We start from the raw sequence: 19,985 nt of genomic DNA, 5'->3' as shown, positions 1-19,985 counted from the left end.
ATATCTTCAAAGACAGGAGGCGGAGATATCCGCTGCTTTTCTACTCATCAGCGGATGGGTAGCGGATATATCCGTATGGTTAAAAACTAGTAAAAAATTATTTTGACAGTATGATGTGTTCCATTGTGTCTATTTTATGTATACTTGTATAACAAAACACAAATAAGGAAAACTAGTGTACCTCTTGCTCGAATTCGAGCAATTGCGAAGCATTATACAGGCGACTCAAAGATTATGGAAAAACTCACGATCTACAAAACAGTTAGATATAATCAAAATCTTTTTTAAATATCTTATCTTTTTTCAAAAAGCTGATCTTGTTTTTTTAGTGTTTTAGTTTAAAAAAGAACATTATTTCTATTTCTTTTACTTGGTTGTGTTCTATGACTTTTTCTATGTTTCCATTGTTTGAAAATCGGTTATTTAAATGATTGCTCAAGAAATGTAGCACAGTGTTAATTCAGTTTTTTTTTTAGCCTATATCAAATTGTCCAGGATTTCTAGCTAATAATAAGAAATAATTGTAAAAGTTACTGTGATATTAGGATTTTCCACTGATTTGGTAATAGAACATTATATTGCAAAACATGACAGATGCAGAAGAAAATCAATTTTAAAATCAGAAAAATCCATTGCAAATACTGTACTCCATTTTGACAAATTCAATAAATCACAATTTAAATATTAACAGCTGTTGCATTCAAAAGTAGTGTAGAATTATGCATATGGTCGTAATGTAAACAAATCTGAAGAGGCAACTTTAAAGGCTTCTGGGACAGAGCCCCAAGGGAATTTACCTCTTTCCTCTTTTGATGGCTCATCTACAGAAAAAGACCTTTCTTTAGAGACCCCTACGAAGTTTCTACGCCCAGCCGTTCTCTCAAATTAGCTGTGACAAAAACCCCGATTTCCTCCATAAGAATAACAAAAGGCCACGGGGGCAGAGGCCCAAGGGAATTCACCATGTTTCTCTTTTGATGGCTCATCTACAGACCAAGACCTTTCTTTAGACACCTCTTCTGAGTTTCTACGCCCAGCCGTTCTCTCAAAATAGCTGTGACAAAGAAAAACAGTTTCTTATATATAGATTAATTTATATTTTTTATTATAATTTTTTCCCCTTCTATGTCACGATTTCAATAAATCACAATTTAAATATTAACAGCTGTTGCATTCAAAAGTAGTGTAGAATTATGCATATGGTCGTAATGTAAACAAATCTGAAGAGGCAACTTTAAAGGCTTCTGGGACAGAGCCCCAAGGGAATTTACCTCTTTCCTCTTTTGATGGCTCATCTACAGAAAAAGACCTTTCTTTAGAGACCCCTACGAAGTTTCTACGCCCAGCCGTTCTCTCAAATTAGCTGTGACAAAAACCCCGATTTCCTCCATAAGAATAACAAAAGGCCACGGGGGCAGAGGCCCAAGGGAATTCACCATGTTTCTCTTTTGATGGCTCATCTACAGACCAAGACCTTTCTTTAGACACCTCTTCTGAGTTTCTACGCCCAGCCGTTCTCTCAAAATAGCTGTGACAAAGAAAAACAGTTTTTTATATATAGATTAATTTATATTTTTTATTATAATTTTTTCCCCTTCTATGTCACGATTTCGCCTGTGCGGGAAGGGTTTTAAGACAATGACACACACTTAGGTGTGTTTTTTAGGTTAATAATAAAGGATGAGTGTAGGAATGGAGTGGATGTGATGAGATATGGACTGTGTAGCTTTCTTTACTGACTAAGGCTATAGCTGCTGTTTAGTGTTTAATAGCCAAGCTCATTTATTAAAACCCCAATGATTAAGGAAAGCTGGGTCTAGTTTCAAAACATCTTGATCCTTCAGGATTGTAAATGCTAGAACTATCGGTAGCAGTTATTGAAAAAAATATAGTGAAGTAATTAGTTCATACTGTGATGATATCTAGGAAGAATCACAACATATATAATACAGTAGAGTCCCGCAAACTCGGCACTCGATAACCTGGCAGTCTGGATAACTCGGCCATCACCTGGCTCAGAAAATTAGTGAATTAGTCCAAGTAAAACATGGACTCAAGCCAGCTCAAGTCAAATCACTCGCAACTCGTACCAAGGATTTGTTTTACTATATCTGACGACTTAATACTGACTTGTAATATAAATATAAATAAAAAAGCGGGTTAAAAAGCTTAAAAATTCTATTGTTCTTATTTTTAACCCTAGTTCCCAATAACCTGGCATTTCACAAACTCGGCACCCTTCCAGTCCACATTACGCCGGGTTTGCAAGACTCTACTGTATCTATGTTTTACCGAGGCTGATTTTGCCATGTTCTCTTTCGACCAAAAATTTAAAACCAAGATTAACATTTTAATTGCTTAAAAACATTGTAGAAGTACAAAGAACCAAGAGATGAAAAGGATAATGACAAGTTTTTTAGCAGCAAATCATTTTAAGTCGACAACATAACTTTATATATTTTATTTTAACTTTGTGGATACAAAAATAGTTCTCCCTTGGATATAGATTTCAATGTTCATTGTTATTGTAATCACAGTCATCCAAACTTTTATTTACTTCTAGATAGTCAGACTCCAAAACTGCGAGATCATCTCTAGCTTCTATGAACTCCTCGTCTCCCATGCCTTCGCTAGTGTACCAATGTACAAATGCTTTTTTCGCCCACATCAAATCAAACTTCTTGTCCAGCTTCCTCCAAGCCTCAGCAATGGCTGTGGTGTTAGACAACATACACACAGCTCTCTTGGTAAGTGATAAGTCACTATTTACGGGCATCAAAGGGGTTTGATAAGTTATCCCAACCTTATCAACACAAACAGGAATGTGATAAAACATGTAAAATAATAACCATTTCCAGTAGACCAACAAGATGCTATAGATATATTTATGTGATTTGATTTTACCCCCTAAAACTCAACAATGCAGAGTTTTAACCAAACTGTTGACATCAAACTGTTCTTAAATAACCCTTTGTTTATTTAAGATATATTAGTATATATATTTTTTTAAATATAAGATAGGTATTATATTTCTCTCTAAGAACTGGGGCTTATTATACCCTCTTGATAATGCATGGGATGGCAATTGCAAGGCAAACTTTAACCAAACCATCAAATCACATACCGGTATTGATCATAGAGATTTTTCAGCAAAATGGAAGCAGTAATAGCCAATTTGTTAGTGTTTCTCATCTGGTATCATCCATTGGTATTTCGGTAACTTTGTACAAAAAGAGTGTTAACCCAAATCAACAGTTAATTGCATACTGTATTCAAAAGAAACAAAAACAAACCTTGAATCCAGTTGGACACCAGTCTACAAAGCTGATGGTCTTTTTATTTTTCAACATCGCAATAGAAGAGTTGACATCCTTGGGGGCCACATCCCCTCTAAAGAGCATACAGCACGCCATGTATTTGCCCTTTCTTGGATCACACTTTACCAGCTGATTGGAGGTGTCAAAGCAGGATGTGGTTATGTCACTGACTGAGAAATTCTCATGGGACGATCGGTTCTTGGAGCTGAGCGGTGCGTAGGCGATGAGAGGAAAGTGGATCCTAGGGTATGGTACAAGGTTGGTTTGGAACTCGTTCATGTCCACGTTCAAGGCTCCGTTAAACCTCATTGAAGCCGTTACAGCAGATATCGCCTGGAACCAGAATGAAAACTATATAAGACATAAGACATAAGACATAAGACATGTTTATTTCCAGTAGACATATTACAAATGTATTGGAAGAGTCAAACATTTTTCATGCAGAGCAGTTGTCAAATTAAGAAGTAAGTTACAAAGTGTACTTTGAAGTCTACGAAAAAAGAAAATTGCAATTTAAGTTATATAATTGGTCTTAAACTAATATCACAGAGTTTATCACTGAGGCTATAGTCCCAGATGGGTATAGTCCCAGACAGCACACTTTATCCCATCAGGGACATCCCATAGTAGTCCCATATGTCCTGAGAATGTCTCGGGATATGTACGCTAGCCTCAGGATATCCCGCAAAATCCCGGGATGAGTACGAAATCCACAGGATATCCTACAATATACCGTAATGTCCCGGGATTTGTAAGTTAACCTCAGGATATCCTGTAAAGTCCCGGGATATGTACGAATGCCATAGGATATCCCAGAATGTCCCATGACATCCCGGAACATGTACAAAATCCACTGGATATCCTGTAATGTCCCGTAATGTCCCGGTAACAAACTGAAGAAAATAACCACTGATGAAATGTATATCTAAATTTAAATGTTCAACAAGGCCAATATATAATAATTTGTTTTATTCACTTATTGACCTATTGACTTATTGGCTTTCAGAAACTAGGTTTCCATCTTCAGGCTGTGTTTACACTAGTACAAAAAATATTTACTTAATAAATTAACTTAAAAAAAAGTTAAAACAGATGATTTAAAGGATATTGGAAAAATAAAAAATAATATTAGAAATTTAATCTTTTGAATTTTGGATATATTACAGTGTTGTTCTTGATGTAATTATTTTCAGTAATTCCGAGTTTATAATTGGGCCGTCTTCATTATTTAACAAATTAATTTTGGTCTGTTTTTTCTATAAAATAAGATTCCCACGCATTAAGATGTTGAGGTTTTATAATTTGTTTTAAAAGTTTAAGGTTTCCCAGATTGAAAATATGTCTTGTTAATACTGTGGCTAGCAAGTGCTGACTTTACTTTACTGACATATACTACCACTGAGTTCAGGAAAACTAGAATTCTATCATAGTTGTGTGAAATGTGTATTTAATTCTAACATAAAATTAATAAAATAATCTAAAACTAATTTTAATCATAACAATCAATTAAAACAGTGCTAATCTAATGGTAAATAAATAATCTATATTCAAATACCAGTATCCTCTCCAACTACCAGAAAAACAATTCAACTACTTGAGGCCCAAACAGATTAACAGAATCATATTATATACTGTAGTATCAAAAATATTTTAATTATTGCGACCATTGCAGTTGTCGGCTACTCGTTCACCACTTGAAAACACTCATGATCACCAAGCGCGGATAGCTCAGGAGGTAAGGTACTAAGTTACTACTAAGCTACTAGTAAGAGGCTCATGATGCGAAGGTACCAGGTTCAAGACCCGTCTGGGCCAAAAACTTTTTATCGTTTTTTTTCTTCAAAATTTGTGTTTATTAACTATTTAATCAATTTACTCAACTGATAATTAAGCTTTTCATACTAAATCTATATTATTTTGTGTTTTTTATGTTCAGGCCCAGACCACACTTTATCCCAGGGACATCCCATAGTAGTCCCATATGTCCTGAGAATGTCCTGAAGACTACCCTGGGATGACCTCGGATGTCCCACGGATATGCTGCGAGCTTATCCGTAGGACATCCCCGGGCGGGGACATTACGCATTCCTGCGGATATCCTGGGATATCCCAGGTTGACCAAAGGACTACTATGGGATATCTTGCATATCCTGTCGCAATATCCGTGGGATGTCCTGAGGAGAAAGTGTGCTGTCTGGGAGTGGACACTTGTAAATCAACATACATTTTATCTTTCCAAAAAAGGCCCTGAATTTGCTTTACTGAGGAAATCTGATATTGTTAACAAACCTAGCAAGAAAGATTATATCCCAAGCCGTCTTTTATTGTTGGGAAAAATAATTAGAAAACTAAACTTCACCTTAGTTCATCTATGCGTTGTTTAAACTATATGCACTACTGTATGGTGTTTTGGTGCTGTGGTTTAGTTATTCACTTCCAAGAACATGGTGACTTTTTCAACATTTTACAAAATATGAAGAAACTATAAGTACTTTTAATAATTATTTTAACCAACTAGACCGGAAAGTTCATTAGTGAGAGGGATTAAAAGAGACAAAAGTCAAATTTTATTGTTGACTGGTTATTATTATCCATTCTGACCTGACCGATGATGCGGTTGAGGTTGGAAAACGATGGTCTCTCGATGTCCAACTTCTCTGTACATATGTCGTAGAGAGCCTCATTGTCCACTATGAAGGAGCAATCAGCATAGTCCATGCACTCGTGTGTCATGAGGACACTGTTGTAAGGCTCCACTATTGAACTGCTGACCTACACAAGGTGCATTATTAGCTTATAATTATTTAAATTAATTCTTGATCAGCAATGTACAAGTTATTAAATTTACAGAAAGTAAATAAATATACGTGTTATTTGAAACATATACTTACCCTTATACTGTCAATTCAGGAATAAGGAGTTACCCCTTTTTGCATGTATTTGTTAAATACCTTAAAACAACTTCACAAGATAAAACCTCAGTCAGGTTCAAACTTACGAGGAAATTGGTTAGCTTATCCATATTTTTTCCAGATACCAGTTGTACCTAAACATGTCACAGGCTTATGCAGAAACATGACCAATTGAGGTAAAATCTTTCTCTCAAGAGTGTGGTAGCCTCGCTGTCTATTCATATTTTATATTATAAAACCACCTCTTCTAGTGGCCCGAAACAGTTCAGTACAAACAGGGCCTCACCAGACTTGTTGGGTCCAATATGGCATCTGAGATTGAGTAAGCAATTAATAATTTACTTATTATTTAAGACTGCATGGACTTAAGCCTTAATATCGCGCTGTAATTGGGAACTATGCTTTTAATGTTGTATTGATATACAAATAAATAAATGTCACAGTACAAGATCCTACTCTATCTAACTATAGGCCTATGCAATAAAACCATTCATAAGAACAGGAATATTAACTTTTTGAAGATTAAAAAACCTCCTCATAGGTAACACATTCTACAAGCCTGACCTTAGGTGAGGGGTAGACCAAGAACTCAAGTCGGCTCTTCTTAGGGTATTCAGCTGCTAGCTGTTGGAGTAGTAGAGCAGTCAGACCAGTGCCGGTGCCTCCTCCTAAGGAGTGGTAAACAAAGAACCCCTGTAGACCGTCACAGCTCTCTGTCATCTTGCTGATGCGATGCATGATGGCGTCCCTCATGGGTTGGCCGATGGTGTTGTGGCAGCGAGCGTAGTTGCTAGCTGCATCCTCCTTGCCACTGAGTAACTGCTCCGGATGGTACAGTGCTTTGTACGGACCTGTGCGGACCTCATCTGTAACTCAATGGAGAAATCAGTTGAATCATCAGGGATGCCACTGTAAGTGTGAATTTGTATTGGTTAAAATAAGCTCACAAAAAAATATACTTCACACTTGCCCGTCCGCACAGGCTTCAAAGGCCTGTGTGCGTCAAAAGTATCCAAGACAAGCGAGGAGTGAGCAGCACAGCACTCAGGATTCAGGTAAAAGAACACATACATACAGTATATTGTTTCACCCGCTTGAATTCTAGAAGTTCAAACTACTTTGGATAGGCACTGTAGGGATAAAATAAATTACCGTACTACAATCATAATGAATTTAAGATATTGATATTTAAAAAATGTTTCATTGAAATACTGTTATAGTTAAATATTTGTGATTCTGATATATATGGTGATCGCCATCAGGGTTACCTACAATCGTTTTAAATGGAAAAACACAAACCTTGTACATGGTAGGTACCGTATGTAGTTTATGTGTTACCCTCATCAACTCAGTTTATCAAGTATTCACCAATTCACCTATGACAGTTGGCTCCAGATCAGCAAGGATAGCTCGAGGGACATATCTGTGATTCTCTGTGATGGAGAAAAATGCATCACAGCCAGATCTACAGGTTATGTCACCGGAGACCTTGTCATTTTTCAGTGTAGGTTTACCATCCTTGTCAATACCATGTTCCATGCAGTAGAGCTCCCAGCAGGGATTGGCAATCTGGACTCCAGCCTGACCAATGTGGATGGAGATACATTCCCTCCTGTCACAACTTCCAGCTCGCTAGAAAAATACATATAAATTAAATGTAGTCTATTATTAGATGGTACAGGGGAGTGGAAACTTAATTATATCAGTGTACTGTAGTGCAGGCCAAATTATAATAAATACAATTAAGAATTCTTTGACTTAAACAATGGTTGATCAAGACTATATGATACACAAGGATCAGTGTTTCTACTTTCAGATTATGTTATGGGATGATGTATTGTACAAGGAGGATTCCAATATATAAAGCGCTTGCGTTTACTAATATCACTAATCTATCAGATTTTACATTGTTTCATGGATTAGGTAGGTACACTAAATATATAATACACTATGGTACATAAATATAACACTACAGTATAGTTGTATTTATAAAAACTAAATTCTTACTCTTTGCTATGATTGTGACAACAGACATCCCTAGTATAACATTTGTAGAATCACCCTGTTATACAGTACCTAGAAAATCATCATTGTAGGTTGCCTGATTACATTATCATTAAAAAGAGGGGACCATAATAAGGCAATGCCTCCGTAGACACATTTTTCCTGGATGTCTGTCCACCTCTAAAGGGAACTGATTGTTCAAATCTAACTCTTTTTCCTCATATGGGAATCTCTTGTATTTGAGAAGGTGTTGAATCTTTATCGTGATCATTCATCATTATGGAGCCTTACCTACTTTCACATATTGCCTGAGAATAAAGGAGACAAAGGATAGGATAAGCAGGCTAAAAGACCGTTTAAATTGTGCCTATTACTTACTGTATTTGCCCCTCATCGGCCTCATCGTATGATCTTATGAACACAAAAGTGCAAAAAGCTATAAAATTAGTTTTCTTGTTGGATAGGCTACATACAGAAAGATACAGTAAATAAAAAGTTGCAAAATGTCAGATGGGTGCAATTAACTCACAAACAATTCACCTGTCACAATCACCGTTTATTTTAAATGAACCTCCACCATCAAGCTGCACTCTCAACCTGATAGAAATATGATAAAACTCTTGATCTTCATCGTCTCCTGCCTGGGAGACAAAACTTATAAGACCGTATTGTCATTGATCGAGACCTAAAAGTCTGCCGCAATAACAATACTGGTAAACCCAAAGCCCAAACAGTGATATTTTAAAACTCAAACTCAAGGTGCTTAGCCCATGTCAGATTCAACTTACGCACCCCGGGTTTTTAAGCTAGAAACGCAAATTCAACTAATAAAAGTATAGAATGTTGCTATAGAGTCCATTCACAAAGTTTAGGCGGTTTAAGGGGAAGATTTCCTGTGTATCCCCACCACTTTTTTTAGCTTAATGTTTATATAAGCTGATCCAGCTTTCGGCTGTTATTTCATAGTTATGGTGAAGTGGGTCGAGGGGATGGAATCTCTTACCCTCAAACCGCCAAAATTTTGGTGCCTGGATTATAGTGTACCTACAGTTTTAATTTCAATCATAGTTTTGCTGTAGACAACAATATTGCCGCGCATAAATTATTTAAGTAGGCCTACTAAAAATGTGTTTCTTTTCATGGTCACACCTGTATAAACTGTGCAAATTGTTTTGTTTAAACTAGTTCAAAATCGTCATGAAGATTGTTGAATTAAATAAGTACGGTAGGTACCTCCTTGTTAACGTTTTTGTAGAGAGACGGTGATTTTTGTTGGGGTGCCTATGCCTATGCTTGCAAATATATAGAAAAAGTGAGGGTTTGATCGTGTTACTCTAGATGGACAAAATAATGGCCTGTGGCGTTCAGAAGATTATGTCTGTTTTCAAGACTGTAAAACTAAAGAAATAAAAGTTTTAACTGTTCAGCCTCCGGATAACTGTATATTTAAAATGGTTTACGATATCCGCATTTTTCCTTGGTAGCTGTACAGGAGTTGTGGCTCCTTATCAGAACCATCATCAGGTCTACTAGACTTTACTTCAGTCGTCTTATTTGCTTTTGTCTATAACCTTTGTTTATTTTGTGTTTTTTTAAGTATCCATTTTATTTTACTGTATCTCCTGTGTATGTTATTTATTTAACTCTGTTGACAAACTTCAAATGAAGTGACTACTGACACCTTGTACTTAGAGCTTGTGATGGTTCTGATAAAGAGCGGAAACTAGTAGCTAGTAGCCACTACTACAGTAACCAAGGTTTACGATACTATATGCATGCAGATATCGTAAAAAATTTTAGAATAATAAATAATCAACTGGATAATCTCTTCCTGAGATATGTTGACTCTCTGTTAAGTAGTAGCAATATGACAGGAAATTTGTTTTTAATTGTTGAACAATTTTAAATTTAGTTTTTGCAGGGCTATGATTTAGATGTCTAAACTTACATGGATGGGGCATAGTCACACAAAATAATACACATAGTCACCAGGGACGTAACTAGGGGGGGGGGGCACGCGGGGCATGAGCCCCAGGCGCCAGTTGTTGGGGGCCAACACAGGCACAGATTTTTCAAAAAAAATTGTTGAAAACATTTTTAATTCGTCTTGTGTTGCAATATATTTTTTTATTTTTATATTAGTCTAAGAAAGTAAAAAGTGAAATGATGTATGCTATCTGACTGTTACTATACTGTTTACAAATCATGTCAACGGTCCGTATGAACTTGTACGGAGCGAGTATGAGGATGAGCATACTGTGTTGTCTGTCTGTCGTCGATGAGTCACTAGGTTGGCGCCAATCTTTTTTAAGAAGATTTGTAAGGAATTAGTTTCAGTCCAATCGAGGGGGGGCGCCAAAATAGGTGTTTGCCCGGGTGCTGAATAGCCTAGTTACGTCCCTGATAGTCACACATTAATAGTCTCACTTGTGACTATTTAAAGATTTATGTAAATTGTTTAAATACTTACATTATATTCCATTTTCGTGCAAAGAGAGATTGAAGACTATAATTAATTGATAATAGTACTTATAATTTAGTTAACAAAAAATTTTGATAACAAAAATTTAAAAAAAGTGAAAAGTAACTGAAATGTTTAAATTGGTATAACAATGAGTGTTTGTTTACATTGCAACAGGTGTTTTTCTTTTTGTGTATTTAACTGGTCTAAAAGAAAGTTTAAGAGCACATGATTACATAACTCTTATTGCATCGATCAAACCTGTGTACTCTAATTAGTAATTACCCATTATATGATAGTTTCAGTTAGTAAAAATATATTACCTACCTGAAAAAAACACTAATTTAATTCACTCTTCATTTCGATTTTCTATAAGTGTCTATCAAAACAAGGGTATATTCTAAATAAGTACCTAACAGTTTCAAAGAATGTTTAAGCTTTTTTAAAGGTGTGCTTTGATTTGTTCTAAGCATGTTTTAAATCTTTGTCTGTGGGGGACATGGCATTACTATTACTCCAACCTATCCACCTATTACTCCAAAGACTGGTTTGTCCCTTTCCCCTAAGGTAATCCTGTGGGTGCCTATGCTGGATAGTGCGATGAGTATTTCAGAATCTGGAATACTTGTTTGTGTCTATGCTCTTTCCCATGGTCCAAATAACATGTTCTTGAAGTAACTAGTATTTTTCTGAAGATTGTAGAGAATGTCCTTCCTCAGATGATCCCTCTTATTGAAACTTTAACCCCTTTTAATGTCCCGTTCATTGCTTCATTGCTATTGTCATTGCTTCTATGTCACATCTAGTTAGCACATGTTTCAAATTGGCAGAAATTATGCTTAAGTTTGTTATTTTACAGCTTATTTGTGTCATATATTTGCAACAAGTGGTCTTTAGTACTGAAATTAGCTTGGCATGGCTTTCAAGATATGGAGATCATAGTTGCATTCAATTTTATGCTCAGTCATACAGTTTATACGAATGTCGACAGAAATATGCCGAGTGTCATACAGAAATATACGAGCCATCGTTTGATTTTTTCCCCAAAAGGTCAATATAGGAAGGGTAGTATGCTTGTTTTCTACCATTGAAAACAGAAAAGAAGAAAATGTTAAGCTATTATACAACGCTCCTCAACTGGGAGAACCAATATAGCAACTTTTATATGTTTAAAAATAAGCTAAATATAGGGCCTACATTTTTTTATTTAAGTTAATTTAATAATTTTTTTATACTTTACAATATTTCAGATTTTGACAAAATTAATGTCCATAAAAGGTACACATTACTTCTCTTTGGGTACACATAAATACATATCTCCTTGTTCTCCATTAAATTCTACAACTTTTTGTAAAGTTACAAGCCAAAAGCTTGAATGCAGTTACAATATTAAGAGCTATCAAAAACTAAAAAAAATTGGATCTTCATTTCATTGTAAATATTAGATTTTTCATCTGATTTTTCTCAGTCATACCCAACATGCTTGCTCAAACTAGTAATGAAATCTCTTTGAAATTTAATATTTTATCTAGCAATACTAGTGTTATCATCCCGGTCAATTTTCAATCTAGAGGTCAAAATGTTCAACAGATACACTGAAAACCCAAAATACCTATTTTTACATATAAATAAAAAAATTGTGAGTTTAGAAACTATGCTTGTAGGAAATTTTTTTTCTAGTTTTGACATAAGGAACCATTTCCCAAAATTTATCAGGGTTCCCTTGAAACACTAGTTTGGAAGAGAGATATCTTCAGGTTCAAAGGTTGTAGACAGGATATTTCACTGCTTTAGAAAGCATTTTCAATTAAGGGTTGACTTGGAAAGAGACATGTCTTGGTGTAAAAGAAATACATTTTATCATTCTTCAGCAGGAGTGGACCTTTACCCTTTCATGCAAGCCTGCTATCTTAACAAAAATCTGGAGATACAACAAGTGGCTCTTTCTGCTTGCTTGATTATAAGTTTGGCGTATAAGATCCATCAGCAGTGCAGTTGGAGGCTCACTTTAAATATGCTTGTTTTCATTCCAAATTTGTCTTCAACTTTAAACAGAAATTGAATATATATCAGTCCATCCAATCCACAGTGAAAATGTCTGTCTACGCTTCTTGAACAGCAAAATAATAATTCCTGTGGCATGTTGACAGTAAATATATGTTTCCATAGAAATCACTTATTTAATTCTATCACTGATCGACTCAGTAAATGAACAAAAGATAACATTTTTCCTCCTGTTCCAAAATCTGCTCAAGTTCCAAAGAATCTGCTATGGGAAAATGTTGGAGGAACATGATGAAATGTGGGAGACGAACGGAACTATGGAGGATAACTGATATGAAACTTCAAGAGGAAGAAACTATAAAGTTCTGCAACAACACTGTGAACTAATTAAAGACAAGTTAGGACAGACAGGAACAACTGTATGAATTAGAAAATATGTGTTAGTATGTATCTAGTGTTAACATCTAGTATAAGGCATCTTGTATCTAGTGTTAAGATCTTATGTATCTAGAAATAAAGTATTTCACGTACTAATAACCATCCCAAGTGAGGTAGCATCGTAATAATGATGCTGTTTCACATTTGGGAGATTTGAATATCAGGACTTACTGTGGTCCTAATTTTGCTTGGTTTAAAAAACTCTAAATATAGGTACGTGCTGTGCTCTTCCATTAAATCATTTAATTCACAACAATTATAAACATATCTTTTTATTATTACTCTTACCCTTGCTTTTAAAACCCCCTATTCATATTATATGGAGAAAGTATTGTTTTTGTAAAAATGAGTTTGATAAAACAGTTTTCTCCATAAAAACCCATAAAATAACAGAGAAAATTTGTTCAAAAACTGTTTTGATAGAAATTTGGTATGTTATAGTACTTTAAATTCTGGACAAAACTGTACAACTGTCATTCCTGTAAGAAGTGTGGTTCAAAAGTTATTGTAACTTATGTTATTTTCCCATAAAAAACCCATAAAAATCTGAATAAATAAAAATATATTAAAATAGAAAATATGATTTTTGAACAAATTCGGTTTTCATTGAAATTACTGTGTTCTGGTCCTTATAATTCAACATTTATTTTAAAGTTTGCACAAAATAGTGCAACCTCATTGCTGTAAAAAAAGGTGTGATGATGATCAAGTTTGTTGACAAGCGAATAGGAGAAGTATGTGTCAGATGATACCGTTTATTATTCTTTGTGTTTTAAAAATAAGCTTAGGTTCAAAAACATCACTTGCCTCTGCAGATAAATTCATCTATCTATCTATACTAGTGCACCTGTTGCTCGAATTCGAGCAATTGCAAAGTATTACAGGCGTTATTTAAAAATGAATAACATCATAGACTAACCAACACTAAGGGAGTATGTTTTATCTATGATAACAGTCATAATTTCCGATGACTTAAAAGAGTCAACTCAAAGATAATGGAATCAATCACTCCACTCCAGTTATCGAAACTAAAAACGAACTCACTCTGAAAACGAACGCTCTTGTGTGTATCATGTTTTTACTATGAACAGCTGTAATTAATACAAATTATTCGTCTGTGTAAGTAAATAAAATCTTTTCTTCGTAAGAAATGCATTGGGATTTTGATGGCCTGTGGGGCAAAGCCCGAGGACTTTTATTACAGGAATTGGCAAAAGGGGGCGTCTAAACAAAAGATACTTAATTTTGACATATCGTTTGTAAAAATCCGTCCATTATTAACGGAGGAGTAGTGTTTCGTAGAAACGGTTTACGTTTTGAAGATATATTAAATTGAAAACTCTCCCCCATACATTTCTTATGGACGTTTCGTACTTTGAAGATTTTTAAAGACATTTTTTCTTATATGTCCAGTTCTTATCAACGCTTGCAGTTCAGTATAACCTTTAAATATTCTGGGATGTAAGGGCTTTCATTTCACCCATTGATCATTCAAATCGAATGGGTAAGCGACGAGCTACAATTCCCAAAACAATGTTAAATTTAACTTTTTAGAAATCTTTTTTATTAAAAGATTTATATCTCGAGTTGTTAATACGTCACCAAGTTCTTTCTGATTTTGAATTACTTAGTAAATGTTTGGCTTTAATTTTATTAATCACTATATAAAATCTGACAAATCTAAAGTGAGTCATGAACCTTCATTTAACATTAAATTATTTTTGTTAAGAAATTTGTCTTTGGTTTAAGACATAGTATGAACCAATTATAAATAACAATCAATAAGTAATCTTTATCCAAAATAAAAGTCAATAATTTGACGAATTATTTAAGACTATAAAGAGTTTTTGGAGTTATTTATAATTGGGGATATATGTATTTAACTAAAGACAAATTTCAAAATAAAAATAATTTTATGTTAATTGAAGGCACACAACTCATTTTAAATTTTTCAGATTTTATTGAATGATTAATCAAATAAACGCCAAACATTAAATGAGTAATTTGAGACCACAAAGAACTTGGTGACGTATTAACAAGTCAAGGTATAAATCTTTTAATAAAACAGATTTCTAAAAAGTTAAATTTAATATTGTTTTGGGGATCGGAGCCTGTCTCTAATTCGTTCGATTTGAATGATCAATAGCTCAAATGAAAGCCCTTACATCACAGAATATTTAAAGGTTATACTGAACTGCAAGCGTGGATAAGAACTGGAGATATAAGAAAAATGATCTTAAAAAATCTTCATAGTACGAAACGTCTATAAAAAATGTATGGGGGAGAGTTTTCGTTTGAATATACAGTATCAGCGTGAAAATCTAGTTTGTACCGCTGGACAGATTGTAATGAAACTTTCAGGCATTTTCATTATTCAAAGAAGGATGGTTTGAGTGAAGTTTGATACAGATCCGTTAAAGCCAATGGGGAGGGTTTTAGGCGGCCCAATGTCAGACATTTGGAACTACAATGTCTACAAATAAATATCATTTAAAAACAGATGTTTACTTTCACCATATCTGCTTTGTAGTTTTGAATAATCACAACATTCTGTATTAGTCAGGATTTGAAATAATGGCACACCGTTACCACAGAATGCAGCACAGAAAACTATATTACTTTTGGATAAGTCCAAATATATTAAACCCCAATATACAGCACACCCCCAACGCATTCAGCAACGTTTCAATGCTTCACCATTAAATATGCAGATCCGTCAAAAGGGCTCCGACCCAGAGTGTTTTAAGTTACATTGTTACTTAGAGAATACAAAACAATATATTGATGTTTTTCACAAGATCAAAGATCGAATTGTAAAATATCAATTACCATTATTTTATATTTCAACAATTGTTGACTAAACTTATGATGTTGGTCTACCTTTAGTGACTTATTTTCATGTACAATGAACCCCTGCTGACGAGCTCAACGCATGACTATAAATACCCCCGTCACAGCAAATTTGTAGACTAATCGAATTTCCATTTACCTGATTTATTTTAAATTACATTAAATAACATTAGGTTTAACGAGTACCTAGGTTTGCTGCTACAGGGAGGCTAATAAAGTGTGTTTTGTAGTAAAATATTAATAGCTTAGAATAAAAAAAATAAATGTGCCAAGTTTAATCAAAAATATATCCATAAACAAGCAAACTAAATTTTACAATATTCTCCATAAGATTAACATGGAAATATTCCTTAACCAATAACCGGACAAATACTCTTTAATAGGTATAAGGTAAATGCACCAGTAGCTGACAGTGCTCCAGAAGCTGACAGTTTGAGTTTCTTTACATTATAATGTGGTCTCTTAAAAATATTTACACATGATTGCATTGTTAGAAGAACATATGTTTATTCTTGATTTGTTTACAAACAAATCAGTGAAATTTAGCCCATACTCGCTGAATGGTGGTGGTTTGAAAGCGACCCTGTCTGTACACATCACATTTAGTCGATTCCCTTAATGAAATTGTTAAGAAGGTAAGTTTGGGTTTTTGTCATTTCGCTAAATTTCTTAAATAGTATTAATGATTAGGCTCATTATTTTTATCAATTATATCTTTGTTGACAATTTCATGATAAAATTGGGGTGTTAGGGTTTTTGGATTTAAAATGATATCACTGTCAGGCTTTGGTACACAAAAGCCATACAAGTTCCACTAGCTGACAGGGGATATTTGCTACTTGCACAATATTAAATTGCTTTTACCCATTGAAATTTGCATGCTATTTATAATTTATCTGATCTCACATTTTTATAAAATGATTTTAATCTTTTAATTAATAAGCCAAATTATCTTTAAAAAAATTTATATTTTTTTAATATATATATATATATATATATATTTTAATGTAAATATTTTTTATTTTAAAATATGTAAAATAAATTTTCTTAATAACATTTTACATGATTTTATAATTTAATTATTAAGTTAGATTTTATTCGTCTTATAAATTATAAAACCCTAAGGTTTAGCAGCTAGTACATTTATAGTTCCAGTGTCAGCTACTGGGACAACTGACTGTCAGCTACTGGTACAAGCACTTTTTTCACTGTTAGCCACTGGAACACGTACAAAGGTTGAATTAAGTTTAAAAATGTTATAAAATATATTTAAAAAACCCTTTTTGTATGACAAATTTAAAAACAACACGAAATTTAGAGTCACATAAAATCCGTAATATCTCTTTAGTTCCTATTTATTCAAAACCACGGATTATTAAGTGCGTATAGTTTCTTATACTGTCAGCTACTGGTGCGTTTACCTTACTAAATTATTTATTTTAAGCTCTTTATTATGGTGTAGAGAGAAATTGGAAAATGTTGTGTTTCGATGGTCAAAAATCAGAAAAACTAATTATTACCCCATAAAATCCCGTTCCCATGGTCCGATCATGCTGGTTCGCAAACTAATTCAATTTTATCACGCCTTACACCTTCAAACTAAATTGTATCAAAATCGGACAAAAATCACCAAATGAATCGCGTTCACGGACACATGTATAAATCTATATACAGTATATAACATTTTGAACAGTTGGCGTTTTTGGCCTTTGGAGACATCAAAATGAAAAAGTAAATCCGTCCCGGGCCCAGGTCTTATCGTGCCACCTAAGATAGTAATAGCTACTTCCCTATTATAGAGACATTTGCTAAAAATTGTATAATGGACATTTTTTTGACGTAAAACATACGTAGGTAGGCCTAAACTCGAAAATGTTCGAAATGATTGACAACTGAATTCAGCACAAACTCTGAAATCTAAAAAGCCTATAGGACGAAGGGCTTTCACGGGATATCATCCAAACCCGCAGAGCTAGAGGATAAGAGCTTTACATTTATAGGTACCCACCCAATATGCCTATGAAAATAAATATTTAGAGGTCGATATTCTGAATAGAAAAATCCAACAAATTATTTTAATAATATAGATATCCTGTTAGTAGATCCGCTAATGTCATACAAACATGCCGGACATAAGATCGGAAGCGGATGTTTTGAGTGTTGGTTTGTTGCTTAATACTAAGACACGGTCGGAATCTCGATGAGTGGTAAAGTTTACAATGGGGACCACGAAGTTGCTTTCTATCATGCAGATAGTTGGCCGTTGGCAGTGCTTAGTTTCCAATTGCGTAATATGAACGTCCTCTGCCCCACCGACGTAGTGCTCAATGACTTAATAATTGAAGGGATGGAGTTAAAGGACAAATACAACGACATGTTTCAATACATTGACTTAGTAATCCTTGTTTACTGTAGTGGGAACTAGTTTTGATTTGTAGATCCATCTTCAGGCCTAAAAAGATTAATAAAAGTCAATCACATTAACTTCCGTTGCAGGCTGTTAATAAAGTACAATAAAGGATTAGCCTACTTAAAAATAAACGGTATCAGCAATCCGACACATACTTTCTCCCATTACCTTGTCAATAATCTTTATCGGGTAAGCGAAGAGAGTAACTATCTATGATATTTGAAAGGTAAAATCACAAAATTTGCATTAACTTTTGATTTGAACCATGATTTTTGCAGCAATGAGGGGTTGCACTATTTTGTTTTTGATTACAAGGACCATAACAGACGAAAGATTATGACACTCGCCAGTCGCCCTCACTTGTTGAAAAGAACATAGCCTATTTATGAACAACAAAATGGTTCTTATTTTAACTAAGGTGGCTGTCGTCGTTGTCTTACTGGTCGTGGAGAGCGAACTGGAAAGTTAACTTCTGTAGGCTGGTCTGGTTCAATATGGTCGGGTCTTTTATCAGGATAAGGTGGAGTTTGGTTTTGGAGTTTTGGGACATTAAACGATTGTTCAGGTCCAAATGTTACTATCTTTTCTTTCATGACTAGAGTTGGTCTCAGCTGGTTAATATGTCTCTTGATACGAGGCATGTTTTTTAAAAGTAAGTACCGTTTTTAAATTTCTCCTTTCCAGCGCTGCGATTGGCATTATGGATGGACATTTGCGCTCTGCATGTGCATCTATTGGCCAGCCTGCACCGGAAATTCGGCAACAATCGGCCGTGTTTACATCCGATTTCGAGCATTCAAAATGGTGCCGCCAATTGAGACTGCCGCCGACTGTGAAGTGTAATTAAGGTAAGGTGAGAATGTTCTGATGCGGGCGGGGTATATACTGTGACTGGCAGACAAGACGTTAAAGAATGCGTTAACCAACTTTCGATGGTGTTGCTGCTTTAGCCTATTCAAAGCAGATTATGGCTGCCAAAAACCCAGAGTTTTTTCTCCATGCTAAAAAACTTTGTTGCAACATGTTAACTCGAATTGAAGCAGAGCGTTTAGCATTCATTAGAAGTTATCAGTTAAAACTGAGAGTAGAAATAATGTAGGCGAACATTGACAACGCAATAAGAGAAATTTAAAATTAGTTGCTAACAAGTTTTCAAACAATTCTAAGATGTATCTAGAATTACTCGAATTTAAGCATAACGTTTTCCTCGACGTTGTGTTTTATACTGTAGTTCGGCCGCTTAGAAAACGACCTGCGCGCTAATGCTAAACCAATGCTGGAGGAGGTCGTTTTCTAAGCGGCCGACCTATAGTAGTAGTATCTCTAGTAATTGAAGATTATTTGAATATGTAAAATGTTATAATTTTGGTTTTTACTCGTCACCAAAAAGGGTTTGCAAGATTATGATAATCTGTCAAAGGCTAAAGGCTAAATAATCTGTTATTATGTTACATACGTCGTTTTCTTTGATGCCAAAATATTTTTGCCAGATAAACATTTCCGGAAGGCTTGTCTATGTAAATAAAAAAAAATACTTGGATTAACATTAGAGCGAAAGCTAAACCCTGTCAAGCCTCGTTGCCGGTTGT

General features: G+C 34.6%; 1 protein-coding gene across 1 annotated transcript; it reads right to left on the bottom strand.

Annotated features, from left to right (window-relative positions):
* Window positions 1–2,446: 2,446 nt before the first annotated feature.
* Window positions 2,447–10,838, bottom strand: LOC128982907 (tubulin alpha-8 chain-like). The gene is made up of 6 exons (XM_054401972.1): window positions 10,704–10,838; window positions 7,606–7,861; window positions 6,794–7,095; window positions 5,919–6,089; window positions 3,294–3,650; window positions 2,447–2,803 (listed from the first exon to the last, which is right to left on the bottom strand). The coding sequence occupies exons 1-6, from the start codon at window positions 10,713–10,715 to the stop codon at window positions 2,510–2,512; spliced, it is 1,392 nt and encodes a 463-aa protein (XP_054257947.1). The 5' UTR covers window positions 10,716–10,838; the 3' UTR covers window positions 2,447–2,509.
* Between the last annotated feature and the right edge of the window lie 9,147 nt (window positions 10,839–19,985).

This window comes from Macrosteles quadrilineatus, unplaced genomic scaffold (genome assembly GCF_028750875.1).
Source record: "Macrosteles quadrilineatus isolate MER2022 unplaced genomic scaffold, UCM_ALF_1.0 Scaffold_1__1_contigs__length_201487025, whole genome shotgun sequence".
Classification (NCBI taxonomy): domain Eukaryota; kingdom Metazoa; phylum Arthropoda; class Insecta; order Hemiptera; family Cicadellidae; genus Macrosteles; species Macrosteles quadrilineatus.
This window is presented reverse-complemented; position numbering and strand designations above follow the sequence as displayed.

Bases quoted from the DNA above. Each gene is read 5' to 3' on its own strand.
- LOC128982907 (XM_054401972.1), bottom strand. The intron at 6,090-6,793 runs GTCAGGCTTGTA...CACCTTGTGTAG, and splicing joins TGGTCTACCCCTCACCTAAG to GTCAGCAGTTCAATAGTGGA. The intron at 2,804-3,293 runs GTTTGTTTTTGT...TGTGTTGATAAG, and splicing joins GGTGTCCAACTGGATTCAAG to GTTGGGATAACTTATCAAAC.